Below are 17327 nucleotides of genomic sequence, written 5' to 3' on the forward strand. Positions count from 1 at the left end.
AAAAAAAAAAAAACAAAAAAACCCAACACCCTAGCCAGCTGCACAGCTCCTACCAATCTGGAGCTCAACGTTCCATTTTGAAGTCTTTCTAGAAGATGCTGTTCTTTCATGTGAGTAATTTTTTTCTTTTGTATCTGCACTACAACTGTCCGCCACTACATAATCTACCACTAACTACACAATCACATAGGAAATGTGATTTTAAAACAGTTTAAACTCATAAGCCTGGGATTCACAGTTCACTTTTGGGAGGTTGTGAATTGTGGTTAAGAGTAAATTGGCTGAATTAAAATTTCAGTTCCATCCCACAGTAGCTATGTGAGTCAGAACAGTTACTTTTAACCTTTCTTGGCTCCTAATTCCCTCAGAGGAATAACTGGTGAGTGCCTCCTCTACCAAGTATTTCCTGTAGTAGGCTGATATATGAAATGTGGCTCAGTATAGTGCATGGCATTTGATAAATTTCAGCCATTATTATTATGCTAAAATGTAGAGGAAAATGATTACAAATGAGATAATTAGTAACTGTTCATTTCCTAAAATACCTAAATGGTTCCAGAAGATACTTAGTTAAGAACAGATCTCTGAAGTTCTTCAATGACTTCAGTGCCAAGAAAAATGGTTAACACAAAGTAATATCAATGGACAATGTTAATAATAATCTGCTAAATAATATTCACATGGGAAGGCCAATGGGTCTCCCCAAGTGTCAAGAGAATGACCACAGTTCCCATTTAGCCTGGACTAAATTAAATTACTGTTTCTTGATGCCTTGGCTCATGTCTAAGCTGAGGCAAACATTACAAGCCCATAGAGCTTCTGAAAAGATGTGCTGTGTATAGTGCTATACCTAGAATAGAAAAGACCATCAAAAGTATTTATATCAATGAAAACAAAGAACATACAAGTTTTAATTTGCAGGAAACTTGAATTTTAAACATGGAATTTTATGAAATCTATTCTTTCCTAATTACTTGAATAGTTGATGTTTTCCTCTTGAAGTTTTAGTGATAGTAATAGTAATAATGATGATATTAGTGCCTTTGTGATAGTATGTGCTCACATACCATTTGAACAAGATGTTTTTCTAGAGTAACATTTACACTCAAAACAACATTCCCACTTTGACTAAGTCAAAAAGTAGAAAAACAGTGGAAATGAAGAAATGTATTTACTATTTAGCATTTCTTTAAAAATACCTGTCTAAATTGATAGGGCTGAATCTTAATAACATGCACACATTCTAAATCACCTACCATATATACCCATACCAATACATACTAAGAAGTGGATATATCTAGTTAAAGATTTTTCATCACTGAGTTTGATAATCCTGAACATGCCCTTTGCACAACCTTCAAGAGCTTAAACCTCGGAAATATTTCACTTAAATATTTAAAACAGTTTAAACCAGTTAACATTTCACCTAAATATTTCACATATAAACTGAAAGCAGTCAACAAATATTTGTTCCTATTACATAGTTTCTTTTAGTAGATAATTTTAGAAGCTGACCTATGCTACAATAAAGGTCTTTGGCAGGAATCACCAAAAATTTTGATTGGATAAGATATTGGGGTATATGTGAGGTTAACACAAAACACACTGGCTTAGTAGGGCTACATATGAGTTAGAAAAAAGCCAAGCCAGGTGCTGGTAGCTCATGCCAGTAATCCTAGCTACTCAGGACTCTGAGATCTAAAGGAGGAAGAGGAAGGGGGAAGGAGGAAGGAGAAAGGGAGAAGGGAAAGAAGAAGAAAAAGAAGAAAGAAAGAAAAAAAGCCACAAAAGAAGAGAGGGTACGAGGGCTTAATACTGTACAAGGTTTCTCCAGTACTGTTTTGGAACTGGACAGGGGGAACAGCACCGTGACAATCCTATATGTCACAGTTGCACACCTTTTTAATTTTAATTATGTTTTGTTCAGAATAACCCTCTGCATTGTTTTCCCTTCCAATGGACCTTCTAATTAAAAGCACACCAGCATAGTTCAGGTGGGGAGAAATTTTAAAAAGACTAGAAACATTTGTAAGATGGGAGTTTCTGTGTGATGGACTCACCTAGGGCTACAGAGTCATGGAGTGGTCTTCTCCTGGAGCTTGTTGCTGAGAAGTAGTACGGTGTACCAGGTTTTCCTGAAGAAGACAGCTGTGCTGGACTCCCGAGTCCTAGATCTTGTCTTAGGAGACTAGACTACAAAACAAGACCAAAGAAACAAGTCACCTTCCTGCTGATACTGCTTCACCATTTCTGAATTATCTTAAAGGACCTTCAGCAATGTGTTAAACTTACAAAACACCCTAAAAGTAATTTTTGAATTGGACCAATGGTTTCAGCATCTATTATATTCTCCATGCTAACCTTGCCCACTTTTTACTACGTATGTATACTCACTAATCTTCAGACTGAGTGATATTTTAGTAACTGTGATTCCACTCTATCAACATTTTTGAAAAGCAGTCATCCAGTTTTTGCTAAAAGTGTTTTTTGTCATCACACCAGTTGATAATGCTGTACTTTTTGGACACTGTTTGAAGAATGTCAGTATTTTCTAGCCATTCATTTTCTTCACTTGTGTCTGATGACACGTGCGTAAGTTTCTTCTTCATCCCAGACCTGATCCTGTAAATCCCTCTCCAGTTTGTCAAAGTTCACTGTAAAATGACATGGAGGACAATGCCTCAGATGTGGCCTGACTAGAATGGAGCATATTCCAGGAACCCATTTGTGCTAGCTTTTGTCTGGATGTTGACAACAGTCACACTTTATGACTTTTTGTGTTGTGGTATGTTCTGTTTTATCCTTCTATGTTATGTTTATTTAGTTTGTATTTGTTTGTCTCAACTGCAAGATCTAATGTTAATCTCTGCTTCTCTGATGAAATTCGTCTTGTCCTATTTAGTCCATAAGCATCATACATTCCTATCCTTTTTCAGATTCTAAGTTTGTCAACCAATGCATTTATAGCCTTTCTAATGTCTAGGCATCAAAAATGTGATTAAAGGAAATCCATCAAGATGACAAGGCTGAGGAGGGAACCCTGAGGTATGCTTCGGTGACATCATGAGACTTTGTCAAATGCTTCACTGAAATTCAGAGATAGCACAGCCCTAACCCATTCACCCAATGACCCCATCATAAAACAAATGAGGTTTGTTTGGCAGGATTTTGCTCCCAGATTTCTGGCAGCTGAAATGAGAAGGGACCAGAGAGATGTGAAAGAGAGGGAAAAGGAAAGTCAACGGGAAAGGGTATAGACTACATCTGAGAGGACACTCAAGTAAAAGGAGATGAGATTCCTCTTGCACATTTATTTTCCTCCAACAATATACTTAATATCCCTTACTGCCACCACCAAACTCTTAGTAGCTGTCTTTTCAACCACCGAGCATTACAAATACACTGAGAAATAAACTTCAGCTTTAGTCAGGACTTTACTCAAGTCAGTTTAGAAGAACTTTGGAAAATCTAGTTTCTATCTCTATTCTAACTAACTCTAAAAATAACTCTATAGAGCCAGATGATGGTTCATATTTATAATCCTAGCTACTCAGGAAGCTGATATCTAAGCATTGGGGTTCAAACCCAGTCCACTGCAAAGTCCATGAGATGCTGCTCTCTTTTAAAAATTCCTTTATTGTTGTTATAGAGGAGATATACAGCAGAGTTACCTGCACATATTATGTCAGGCAGTTAAGTACATTTCCTTCCTTTTGCTTAGTATCATCTGTTTCCTCATTTTTTCCCATTCCCTCCCTCCCATCTCTGCCCACAAGTTGCGTGGTTCACTTTTATCAATGCCCAATACAGCCAGTGGGCTCTATTGCTGCACTTTTCCAACTGTTTTCCACTGGTTCTGTGCCCCCCTCACTTCCCTCAGATGTGCACCATATGAGATAAAGAACACAGAGTCATCAGAAAACAAAACAAAAACAAATTAAGAATTCCTTATTTTTGGAGTTTGGTTCAGTATGTATATTATTTTATATACATATGAAGAGGCACTTGGGTATTACACCTTGGTGATTTTCTCTTTTGGTCTCACTGTGAGACTTTTTTTTCTAATTAACCCCAAAAGCTGAAGTGGAGTTGTGGCTTAAGTGGTAAAGCAAAAAAGGCTCAGGGACAGCACTCAGGCCCTGATTTCAAGCCATAGGACTATCACAACAAAATCCTATAAAAACAAAACCTCTCGGACTGGGAAGGTGGCTCAGTGGTAGAGCGCTTGCCTTGCATGCCTGAGGCCCTGGGTTCAATTCCTCAACACCACATAAGCAGGAAAAAAAAGCCGGAAGTGGCACTGTAGCTCAAGTGGAAGAGTGTTAGCCTTGAGTTCAAGAGCTGAGGGACAGCGCCCAGGCCCAGAGTTCAAGCCCCACGGCTGACAAAAAAAAAAAAAAGAGACAACATAAGAAAACAACCTCCAAGTAGTGAGTCTCATATTGAGGAATATAAGGAACACTGGTGATGCTGTTTATCCACTTTGCCCTTTTGTTTTAAAAATGGAAAGAGCTATGAAAGAACCGAGAATACAGTGTTTTGTCTCGTTTTTTTTTAAAACCATGTCAAGTTAAAAAGAAATGAGGTAAATTTTTCACCTACTAATCTTTTTTTAACCTGTGCAGTCCTAATATTAATCTGTAATTTAACTTTTATTACCTTCACAGAATTATAGTAATAAATTATAAGAAATTTCACTGTACCATGTGCTAACAGTTGTGCCAGTTTTAATATGATTTGGTAATCTAACAGAAATCATCTGTTACACGGTGGAACCACCTACCCTTGCATAGCACACAACTGTTAAAATGTAAATTGCCCACCTATTTTTAGCTGCTGCTGAAAAAATATTCCTGTCTTCAGGAATAATGACTGGAGGCATTGTGTTCATTTTGTTTATCAAGCAGCTATTCAGCCTCTAGTGGGCCCAAGTGCTTATGCAAGCAAAAGCTTTTAAGAATGCCTGCAGCTGCAATCCAACCTTCCAGGTAGGCTGCAGGTTCAGAGCACAGCTGCCCTATAGGCTGTGTAAAACTCTTTCCATCTGGAACTGAGTTTCAAAGAGGATTTCAAATTCTACTTTTCATGTGTCACACGGAAGAGAAGGCGGGGAAAGAACATAGGAAAGTAGGAAAGCAAACAACCAAAAAGATGATATCTCTACTTTAGCCTCAACAAAAAATAAAAAAAGCTTCAGACCCAGGCTGCTCCTTCTAGATTACTACTTGCCAAGCCAGAGATTCCATTCAGTCTATACTTCCAGGAGCTGTGACTCATCCCCCAGCACCTGCGCCCAAGTGTTAAGTACCGCCAAATAAAAGCCCAACATCTATTTACACAACAAAGAGATGTACCCTACAAGGCAAGGCACTCCATCCAAGAGCCTTGCTCCCTATTTGTTCCAAGTAGAGGGGGAAAAAAACAACAAAAAACGTTACAATCCTTCCTTGCACCAGATTTTTAAATTGTAGGTAGATTCACTATGGAGGCTCATTTACAAATACGCCTTTAAAGAAAAGTGTATTTAATTGCACAGACACTCCTACAGTATTAGATTATCACAGCCATTAATGACTGCTCCACCAAACCTTCCCAACCTCCTTTATCAAAGCTCTTTATTCTCAGAGGATACATTTTTGAGCAAAGAGGGATCAACAAACCAGTTGCTTGAAAGCTTTCCTGATGCTAGGCTGAAGTTAGGAAAAGCTTAATGAAGGCTTTAAAATCCACAAGGGTTTCACCAGAACATCTGACTTGGTGATTTATGCATATTAATAACCTCAGTCCTACTGAGGCAAGCTGAGCCGAACATGTCCTCCGAATCTTAATGTCTTTAGCTCCATTGGGATTATTACAAATGTAAATTTCTAAGATTCTCAGCTATTAATCTCTGTCTGTCCTCCTGTTCAGCAACATAATGACTAATTAAACATCAAAAGACCTGTACAGGAGATCTTCTTTGACAGCTACCGGCCTGGTCCTCTTCCCAAGAGGGGAATTCAAACGACAGGGACATAAGAGTAGGAGCATATGAGTTAGCTGCAAATCTCTGCTGAGAAGTCTAGGAGCCCAACATTAACTGTGGATTTACTTCAATCAATGGTTTTGTTAAGCGGTGAACAGTTACTATGTAAAGTATGCCCACTGGCACTGATCGAATATTCCCTTGCAGCAAGCAATACTCAACATCTGACATCAATTTATTTACTATCAAGCCAAAAGGAGGGGGGCAGTACTTACAGAAGAAGGCAAACCGGGAGGCACCTTTCTAACTTTCTTTGCTTGCAAAGGATCTGCACATAAAAAATAACAACAATGTATTATATCAGCATGTATGTTTATCATAGTAGGGAAAAAAGTTTTTCAGACTTTCAATCAATAGGAAATATTTTCCCCCTAGTGTCTTCCCCCCGCCCCCTAGTACTTTGAGTAAGCAGGGAAACCTAGGTATGGGAGCTTTGTTCCTCTTAACTGTAATAATCACTCCCAATGAAGTGATAATTCTGCAATTCTTGTCCCATGACTTTGGGAAAAAACAGGAAATGAAGCAAAGTGAGAAAGAAAAACCAATAAGCAGGTACAAGAGAAGAGAATGGACTTTAAAGAACCTGTTATGAGGCAGGTACTATAGTAGACGTTTGGTGGAATTTATCTCAGTTTCACTGGAGTGGGGTACTTGGTGCAACAGGTTAATAATACGCTCCCCCCAGCGGAGAGACAAATTCAATATCTGCATTGTACTAAGAATTAGGTTTATGCCAGGTGCCAGTGATACACTGCAATCCTAGCTACTCTGGAGGGTGAGATCTGGAGGAACAAGGTTTGAGGCTACTTTTCTACTAAAAAAGTCTGCTAGATGCTATTTCCAAAAACTTAGCAAAAAGCATAGCTGGAGACATAGTTCAAGTGGTAGAGCATCAGTATAGCAAGCTCAAGGTCCTGAGAGTTTGAATCCCAGTACCTCCAAAGTGGATGGGATAAAAAATAAGGTCAGGTCCAAAAGGATATTTAAAAAACTAAAATAGCTAAAAGCTAATCGTATGTTGCAATTATGCTAAAACTTTGAAATAAAGTTTTAAGGAATGAAAAATTAATATTTACAACAATATTAAGATACACTATATAAACCAAAAAAATATGGACACAGACATTACACAATATCATTTAGTATCAACAGTGTTTCAGTTATGTGTGGTTGAAAGTATAACCTGAACGCTACTGCGCAAGTTATCCTAGAAATCTATGTATTTCTTATAAATTATTAAAATGTTTCTTTCTAAACATCATATTTGTTTAACCAGCTTCTATTTATCTACAGAATTTAAAATTTATCCATGTTACTTATTGTAGATTCAAGTGACAAGCACTGCTTCCCACTCTTACATGAATAATGGATCTAATTCAGGATTTTCAGAGGGGTCACTACTAGGGAGAGAGAACACATGAAAAGGCTGATGTAAAGTCCAATATTTTTGAAGACTATAAAAAAAAGAGAATTATACAAGCACAGTATTTTCCTGTGCCATAAATGATACAACATAATAAAACATGCAGTTTTAGAAAGAATGAAACTCATTTAAATCTGGGCTGGGAATTCTCTACAGCGAGTATCCCAGGAGGCTGTAAAGCTAAAAAAGCAACTTTATAAGTAGCATATGGAAAAATATTATACAATAAAAAAGGGGAAAAGCATTCATTAGCATCTATGTCCCTACCCCAAGAGGCAGCCTATATTTCCTTAAAACAGAAGTGCCAAAGATAAACAACATCTGGCACACTCTATATTTGTAAAATGAAAGGCAAAATCTTTGTTCTTTGTGAAACAATTCTGCAGCCCACTTCCTCACAAGGAATACGTATTCCTTGGGCAAAAGCACCATTTTATTATTAAAAAAAAAAAAAACAAAAAAACCCAACACCCTAGCCAGCTGCACAGCTCCTACCAATCTGGAGCTCAACGTTCCATTTTGAAGTCTTTCTAGAAGATGCTGTTCTTTCATGTGAGTAATTTTTTTCTTTTGTATCTGCACTACAACTGTCCGCCACTACATAATCTACCACTAACTACACAATCACATAGGAAATGTGATTTTAAAACAGTTTAAACTCATAAGCCTGGGATTCACAGTTCACTTTTGGGAGGTTGTGAATTGTGGTTAAGAGTAAATTGGCTGAATTAAAATTTCAGTTCCATCCCACAGTAGCTATGTGAGTCAGAACAGTTACTTTTAACCTTTCTTGGCTCCTAATTCCCTCAGAGGAATAACTGGTGAGTGCCTCCTCTACCAAGTATTTCCTGTAGTAGGCTGATATATGAAATGTGGCTCAGTATAGTGCATGGCATTTGATAAATTTCAGCCATTATTATTATGCTAAAATGTAGAGGAAAATGATTACAAATGAGATAATTAGTAACTGTTCATTTCCTAAAATACCTAAATGGTTCCAGAAGATACTTAGTTAAGAACAGATCTCTGAAGTTCTTCAATGACTTCAGTGCCAAGAAAAATGGTTAACACAAAGTAATATCAATGGACAATGTTAATAATAATCTGCTAAATAATATTCACATGGGAAGGCCAATGGGTCTCCCCAAGTGTCAAGAGAATGACCACAGTTCCCATTTAGCCTGGACTAAATTAAATTACTGTTTCTTGATGCCTTGGCTCATGTCTAAGCTGAGGCAAACATTACAAGCCCATAGAGCTTCTGAAAAGATGTGCTGTGTATAGTGCTATACCTAGAATAGAAAAGACCATCAAAAGTATTTATATCAATGAAAACAAAGAACATACAAGTTTTAATTTGCAGGAAACTTGAATTTTAAACATGGAATTTTATGAAATCTATTCTTTCCTAATTACTTGAATAGTTGATGTTTTCCTCTTGAAGTTTTAGTGATAGTAATAGTAATAATGATGATATTAGTGCCTTTGTGATAGTATGTGCTCACATACCATTTGAACAAGATGTTTTTCTAGAGTAACATTTACACTCAAAACAACATTCCCACTTTGACTAAGTCAAAAAGTAGAAAAACAGTGGAAATGAAGAAATGTATTTACTATTTAGCATTTCTTTAAAAATACCTGTCTAAATTGATAGGGCTGAATCTTAATAACATGCACACATTCTAAATCACCTACCATATATACCCATACCAATACATACTAAGAAGTGGATATATCTAGTTAAAGATTTTTCATCACTGAGTTTGATAATCCTGAACATGCCCTTTGCACAACCTTCAAGAGCTTAAACCTCGGAAATATTTCACTTAAATATTTAAAACAGTTTAAACCAGTTAACATTTCACCTAAATATTTCACATATAAACTGAAAGCAGTCAACAAATATTTGTTCCTATTACATAGTTTCTTTTAGTAGATAATTTTAGAAGCTGACCTATGCTACAATAAAGGTCTTTGGCAGGAATCACCAAAAATTTTGATTGGATAAGATATTGGGGTATATGTGAGGTTAACACAAAACACACTGGCTTAGTAGGGCTACATATGAGTTAGAAAAAAGCCAAGCCAGGTGCTGGTAGCTCATGCCAGTAATCCTAGCTACTCAGGACTCTGAGATCTAAAGGAGGAAGAGGAAGGGGGAAGGAGGAAGGAGAAAGGGAGAAGGGAAAGAAGAAGAAAAAGAAGAAAGAAAGAAAAAAAGCCACAAAAGAAGAGAGGGTACGAGGGCTTAATACTGTACAAGGTTTCTCCAGTACTGTTTTGGAACTGGACAGGGGGAACAGCACCGTGACAATCCTATATGTCACAGTTGCACACCTTTTTAATTTTAATTATGTTTTGTTCAGAATAACCCTCTGCATTGTTTTCCCTTCCAATGGACCTTCTAATTAAAAGCACACCAGCATAGTTCAGGTGGGGAGAAATTTTAAAAAGACTAGAAACATTTGTAAGATGGGAGTTTCTGTGTGATGGACTCACCTAGGGCTACAGAGTCATGGAGTGGTCTTCTCCTGGAGCTTGTTGCTGAGAAGTAGTACGGTGTACCAGGTTTTCCTGAAGAAGACAGCTGTGCTGGACTCCCGAGTCCTAGATCTTGTCTTAGGAGACTAGACTACAAAACAAGACCAAAGAAACAAGTCACCTTCCTGCTGATACTGCTTCACCATTTCTGAATTATCTTAAAGGACCTTCAGCAATGTGTTAAACTTACAAAACACCCTAAAAGTAATTTTTGAATTGGACCAATGGTTTCAGCATCTATTATATTCTCCATGCTAACCTTGCCCACTTTTTACTACGTATGTATACTCACTAATCTTCAGACTGAGTGATATTTTAGTAACTGTGATTCCACTCTATCAACATTTTTGAAAAGCAGTCATCCAGTTTTTGCTAAAAGTGTTTTTTGTCATCACACCAGTTGATAATGCTGTACTTTTTGGACACTGTTTGAAGAATGTCAGTATTTTCTAGCCATTCATTTTCTTCACTTGTGTCTGATGACACGTGCGTAAGTTTCTTCTTCATCCCAGACCTGATCCTGTAAATCCCTCTCCAGTTTGTCAAAGTTCACTGTAAAATGACATGGAGGACAATGCCTCAGATGTGGCCTGACTAGAATGGAGCATATTCCAGGAACCCATTTGTGCTAGCTTTTGTCTGGATGTTGACAACAGTCACACTTTATGACTTTTTGTGTTGTGGTATGTTCTGTTTTATCCTTCTATGTTATGTTTATTTAGTTTGTATTTGTTTGTCTCAACTGCAAGATCTAATGTTAATCTCTGCTTCTCTGATGAAATTCGTCTTGTCCTATTTAGTCCATAAGCATCATACATTCCTATCCTTTTTCAGATTCTAAGTTTGTCAACCAATGCATTTATAGCCTTTCTAATGTCTAGGCATCAAAAATGTGATTAAAGGAAATCCATCAAGATGACAAGGCTGAGGAGGGAACCCTGAGGTATGCTTCGGTGACATCATGAGACTTTGTCAAATGCTTCACTGAAATTCAGAGATAGCACAGCCCTAACCCATTCACCCAATGACCCCATCATAAAACAAATGAGGTTTGTTTGGCAGGATTTTGCTCCCAGATTTCTGGCAGCTGAAATGAGAAGGGACCAGAGAGATGTGAAAGAGAGGGAAAAGGAAAGTCAACGGGAAAGGGTATAGACTACATCTGAGAGGACACTCAAGTAAAAGGAGATGAGATTCCTCTTGCACATTTATTTTCCTCCAACAATATACTTAATATCCCTTACTGCCACCACCAAACTCTTAGTAGCTGTCTTTTCAACCACCGAGCATTACAAATACACTGAGAAATAAACTTCAGCTTTAGTCAGGACTTTACTCAAGTCAGTTTAGAAGAACTTTGGAAAATCTAGTTTCTATCTCTATTCTAACTAACTCTAAAAATAACTCTATAGAGCCAGATGATGGTTCATATTTATAATCCTAGCTACTCAGGAAGCTGATATCTAAGCATTGGGGTTCAAACCCAGTCCACTGCAAAGTCCATGAGATGCTGCTCTCTTTTAAAAATTCCTTTATTGTTGTTATAGAGGAGATATACAGCAGAGTTACCTGCACATATTATGTCAGGCAGTTAAGTACATTTCCTTCCTTTTGCTTAGTATCATCTGTTTCCTCATTTTTTCCCATTCCCTCCCTCCCATCTCTGCCCACAAGTTGCGTGGTTCACTTTTATCAATGCCCAATACAGCCAGTGGGCTCTATTGCTGCACTTTTCCAACTGTTTTCCACTGGTTCTGTGCCCCCCTCACTTCCCTCAGATGTGCACCATATGAGATAAAGAACACAGAGTCATCAGAAAACAAAACAAAAACAAATTAAGAATTCCTTATTTTTGGAGTTTGGTTCAGTATGTATATTATTTTATATACATATGAAGAGGCACTTGGGTATTACACCTTGGTGATTTTCTCTTTTGGTCTCACTGTGAGACTTTTTTTTCTAATTAACCCCAAAAGCTGAAGTGGAGTTGTGGCTTAAGTGGTAAAGCAAAAAAGGCTCAGGGACAGCACTCAGGCCCTGATTTCAAGCCATAGGACTATCACAACAAAATCCTATAAAAACAAAACCTCTCGGACTGGGAAGGTGGCTCAGTGGTAGAGCGCTTGCCTTGCATGCCTGAGGCCCTGGGTTCAATTCCTCAACACCACATAAGCAGGAAAAAAAAGCCGGAAGTGGCACTGTAGCTCAAGTGGAAGAGTGTTAGCCTTGAGTTCAAGAGCTGAGGGACAGCGCCCAGGCCCAGAGTTCAGGCCCCACGACGGGACCCCAAAAAAAAAAAAAAAAAAAAACACCTCTTATATAAATGGCTCTCTCCTTTTCTCTCCTCCCACTTTGTCCCCTTTAAATGTTTCAGCTTGGGCTGGGAAGTTGGCTCAATGGTAGAACACTTGCCTTGCATGCCTGAGGCCCTGGGTTCAATTCCTCAGCACCACATAAGCAAGTGGTAGAGCGCTAGCCTTGAGCTAAAGAGCTGAGGGACAGCGCCTAGGCCCAGAGTTCAGGCCCCACGACCAAAAAAAAAGTTTCAGCTTAAAAAAAAATCAAGATACAATTTATATGACAAATGAACCATTTAAGTTTCTAAAACTTGGAATTTAGTACATTCATATTGTTGTACAACCACCACTACCATCTAGTTCCAGAACATTCTCACTACCCCAGAAGGAAGCCCATATCCATTAAGCTCACTCCTGTTCCTTTCCTCCCCAACCTCTACACTTACTAAGTAGTGACTTCACATTTTACCCTCCCTAACTCCTGACAAACACCAACTTGCTTCCTGTCTCTATAGGTTTATAGATTTATCTATTTTGGATATTTCATATCAATCTAATCATATGATATGTAACTTTTTTTTTTTTTTTGCCGGTCCTGGGACTTGAACTCTAGGCCTGGGCACTGACCCTGGGCTTCTTTTTTTTTCAAGGTTAGCATGCTACCAACTGAGCCCCAGCATCATTTTTTTTTTTTCCTGAGTAGTTTATTGGCGCTAAGAGTCTCACAGACTTTTCTGTTCAGGCTGGCTTTGAACCGTAATCCTCAGCTCTTAACCTCTTGAGTAGCTAGGATCACAGGTGTGAGGCACCACCAACTGGCCAATATGTAACCTTTTGCACCTGGCATCTTTCAGCTAGCACAATGCTTTTAAAGTTTCTTCACCTTCTAGCAGGTATCAACATTCATTCCATAGGACTAAATAACATTCCATTGTATGGATATATATAATTTATTTACCCATTCATCTACTGATGGTCATTTTAGACGTACAGCTACAAAATTGAACGTAGGGTCTTGTACATACTGAGCTAGCCCTAAAATTCTTTTCCTTTTTTTTTTTCTTTTTTAAAGAGTGTGTGTGACAAGGTCTTGCTACATGATATATTGAGGCCTTGAACTTATAATCCTCTTGCTTCAACCACTTGATGTCTGGGATTACTATCTTAATATCTTTTGATGCAATTTTTTTTCAATTTTGCTTTTTTATTTCTAGTTTTATTTTTATCTTTTTTGGTGCCTACTCTGGGGCTTCAACTCAGGGTGTGGATGTTGTGCCTGAGCCTTTGTGCTCAAGGCTACAGATCTATACCACAGGAGCCATAGCTCCACTTCCTCTTTCTGTTTGATGTCAGATCTAAGACTCTATTGACAAGTCTAAGATGATAAAGTGTTGCATTGTATTTTCTCCCAAGAATTTTATAGTTTTAACTGTTACATTTAGGTTTTCAGTAAATACTGAGTTCATTTTATATTTGGTGTAGAGAAAGGATCCCAACCTCCCATGCATATCTGTTGGATACTATTTCCCTATTCTGTGATCTTAGCATCTTCTTTGAAAATAATTGACAATAAATGTTTCAGCTATTTATAGACTCTCAATTGTATCTCATTGGTTTATATATTTACCTAATAAGAGTATCACACTATTTTGATTATTGTAGTTTTATGGTTAAGTCTTCGAACTGGAAAAATGAGGTTCCCTTTTTCTTGTGGTATCTTTGTCTCTGATAACAGATGAACACAGTGAACACCCAATGGGTTAAGAATCTGTTCTATCACTCATGTAACTGTAACCCTCTGTATAGTATCTTTACAATAAAAAAAAAAAAGTGAAAAAAAAAAAAAGAATCTGTTCTAAATCATTAGTAAATTAACTGGTGAAACCACTAGTCTTGTACTTTTCTTAATTAGGAGATTATTTATTAGTGATTCGGTCTCTTTGTTTTTGCTTTGTTTAGATTTGCTGTTTCTTCTATGAGCAAATTTTGGTAGTGTATGTGTACTTTTTAGAAACTCATACATTTCCCAAGATTAACTGTTGGAATACTAGTATTACTTTAATGCTTTATTGCTTTTATCTCTAAAGTCAAAGATAATGTCACCCATTTTCATTTACAATTTAGTACCTTTACTATTCTTTTTCTTTTAATAAATTTAACTAAAAGCGTGTCACTTTTGTTGATCTTTGAAAACAGTCACCAGCTCTCCTCTTTTAGACAGGGTCTTGTACAGCTGCCGAAGCTTGCTTCAGACTCATGATATTCTTGCCTCAGCCTCTTTAGTGCTGAGATTACAGGCAGAGACCACTATGCCTACTTAGGGTGTTGTTCTTTTTTTTCCCTTAGTTTCTTTTTTTTAATTTTTTGGGTCCAGTAGTGGGGCTTTAACTCTGGGCCTGGGCACTGTCCTTCAGTTCTTCAGCTCAAGGCTGGCGCTCTACCACTTGAGCCACAGCGTCACTTCTGGCTTTTTTTTTGCTTATGTGGTGCTGAGCAATCGAACCCAGGGCCTCATGCATGCAAGGCAAGTGCTCTACCACTGAGCCACCTTCCCAGCCCATTCCCTTAGTTTCTTAAAGTTAGGTTGCAGATTTGGAAACTTATTCTCTGCCCCTGAGATTAGTTCTTGCTATAATGCTCAAACTGTCCTCAAATGTGCAATTGTCTTCCCTCAATCTTCTAAATAGTTACAAATTCACGTGAACATTACTGAGCCTGGCTGGATTGCTTTCTTTTCAAAATGTAGATATGTATAACTAAACATTTCCCTCTGATAATGGTTTCTGCTGAATCTCATAAGTTTTTCTAGGTTGTCATTTCATTTTCATTTGGTATTTCAGTTTCTTTAAAGCTTATTGAACAATGCTGAGGCACACATGAATCAATCCAGCTACCAAACTAGCCAAAGGCTATTACATGTTTCCAAAATATTCATTATCAAAGACAACAGTTTTCTTTCAGCTTTTTCAAGATAAATTCTTCTTTGGAAACAGCTTAGATATTCCTTTAAAAAGCAGGAAAGTAGGGGGAATTTTTCGATCACCAGACAATATGGTATGTACATACCAAAGACTATACAACATCAATGTAATTATTTAGACTCCATAGCATAAATTTCAGCAGATAAACCATTCAGCAGATTGGGAGGGAAAGGTGTGATTATCACACATAAAGGAGAAATAATCTTCCTTAAAATAAGCTCCGGAAGAAATGCTAAAAGTGATGAATGTAAACACAAAAACACACATTTATATATTTTCTGTATTTATATGACAAACCATGATTTCCTGATATGTGTGAAGGCTGAGTAGCCTAGAATCAACTCTCTCATACATGTTATACTGAAATGTCTGTTAGTACATCTGCTTTGCATTTCTTCCTTTTACTTTGCCAGTGATAGGACCGTGAAACATTCCTCAAACAGCAAGATCAGAATATGGGTCATAGTATGCTAGATGGAACACATTATTACCACATGCTTGAAGGCACAGGTCATGGACCTTAAAGTTTTCTTTAAGGATCATTGGTCTTTCTAAAGGATGTTCCCTGTTCAGGGCCATACTGGCTTCTCATTGATAATTTTTTGAGGTACTGCTTGTAGTTATCATTCCATCTGTATTTTCTCACATGGAAGACACAGATAGGTATTGTACATATATAAAAATATACAAGAAAAAAACATTCATATGTGTCTTTATCAGTCCCTTTACAACATTCCCTATATACTTTTTTGTTTGTTTGTCAGTCATGGGGTTTGACCTCAGGTTCTGGGTGCTGTCCCTAAGCTTTTTTTGCTTAAGGCTGGTGCTCTACCACTTTGAGCCACAGCCCTACTTCTGGGTTTCTGGTGGTTAGTTTACTGGAGATAAGCGTCTCATGGACTTTCCTGCCCAGACTAGCTTTGAATTATGATCCTCAGATCTCAGTGTCCTGAGTAGTTAGGATTATAGACGTAAGCCATCAGGGCCTGGATTCCGGTATACAATTTAAAAAATTTTAAATTTATTTTATGTTTATGTGGTACCAAGGAATTGAGCCCAGGGCTTCATGCATGTTAGGCAAATATGCTACCACATTCCCAGTCCCTATATACAAATTTTTATAGGCATGTAAAAAATTGTAATCTAAGGTTGAGTTTAAAGGATGGTAAAGAGAGGTCTATATGGTTGGGTAACAGACATACAGATGAGTAAAATTAGGTTGCCTTGTTCAAACATGTCAAGTTATGCTCACAATGAAGAAGCATGAATAATCTAAATAAACAGGAACATCCATTAAAAAAAAATATATATATATATTTTGGTCCGGTCCTGGGGCCTGAACTCTGGGCCTGGGCGCTGTCCCTCAGCTCTTCAGCTCAAGGCTAGCGCTCTACCACTTGAGCCACAGCGCCACTTCCGGCTTTTTTCTTTTTGCTTATGTGGTGCTGAGGAATTGAACCCAGGGCCTCATGCATGCAAGGCAAGTGCTCTACCACTGAGCCACTTTCCCAGCCCCTTTTAAAATATTTCTAAGAAATAGCATGGGTTTTTGCTGTTAGGTATCTTGTGTTTAAATCCTGAACAAGTTATATAAGGACAATAAATCTGTTCTTTTTTAATTGTATACATTACTACTAGCTAACATAAAACTACAAAGAAGTTATTTATTGACTTTGTTAAAATAAAACATTCATTTTTTTGGTATAAATCATAACATTCTATTAAAAAAAAGAATGAAGATGAGTAGCATTCCCTGCCTCTGTTTCTTGGGCACAAACCTTTTGTTCTAAGTGAGTTGAGGTTTCAGGAGACCTTGTTTGCCCTGAATCCAAGCTGGTTGGGTTACAACTCCCAATGGCTATGGTAAAATCAGATGTTGGAAAGAGTCAAAAGAACAGAGGCAGAAGTGACAGACCCCTGGAGAGAGGGTGGACAATTAGAGGCTAAATCTGAGGAAAGATGTGACAGATTCAAGCTGTATCAATCCAAATCAAGAAGAGAAAAATGTCAATTTATTCTCAAATGATTCAGCAGAAGTGTGTGCACTTGTGTGTATA

At 37.6% G+C, this 17327-nt stretch overlaps 1 protein-coding gene across 5 annotated transcripts in view; it reads right to left on the reverse strand.

Annotated features, from left to right (window-relative positions):
* The window catches only part of Tcf12 (transcription factor 12), a 280237-nt gene that overhangs the window by 73545 nt on the left and 189365 nt on the right, over positions 1 to 17327 (reverse strand). For all 5 annotated transcript variants that reach the window (XM_013010144.1, XM_013010143.1, XM_013010141.1 and 2 more), the window contains exons 6-7: positions 9951 to 10083; positions 6241 to 6293 (exon numbers count right to left, since the gene is read on the reverse strand). In XM_013010144.1, the coding sequence (XP_012865598.1) occupies positions 6241 to 6293; positions 9951 to 10083 (186 nt within the window). The remainder of the gene's footprint in view (positions 1 to 6240; positions 6294 to 9950; positions 10084 to 17327) is intronic.

Source organism: Dipodomys ordii, unplaced genomic scaffold, assembly GCF_000151885.1.
Source record: "Dipodomys ordii isolate 6190 unplaced genomic scaffold, Dord_2.0 Scaffold11, whole genome shotgun sequence".
NCBI classification, from domain to species: Eukaryota; Metazoa; Chordata; class Mammalia; order Rodentia; family Heteromyidae; genus Dipodomys; species Dipodomys ordii.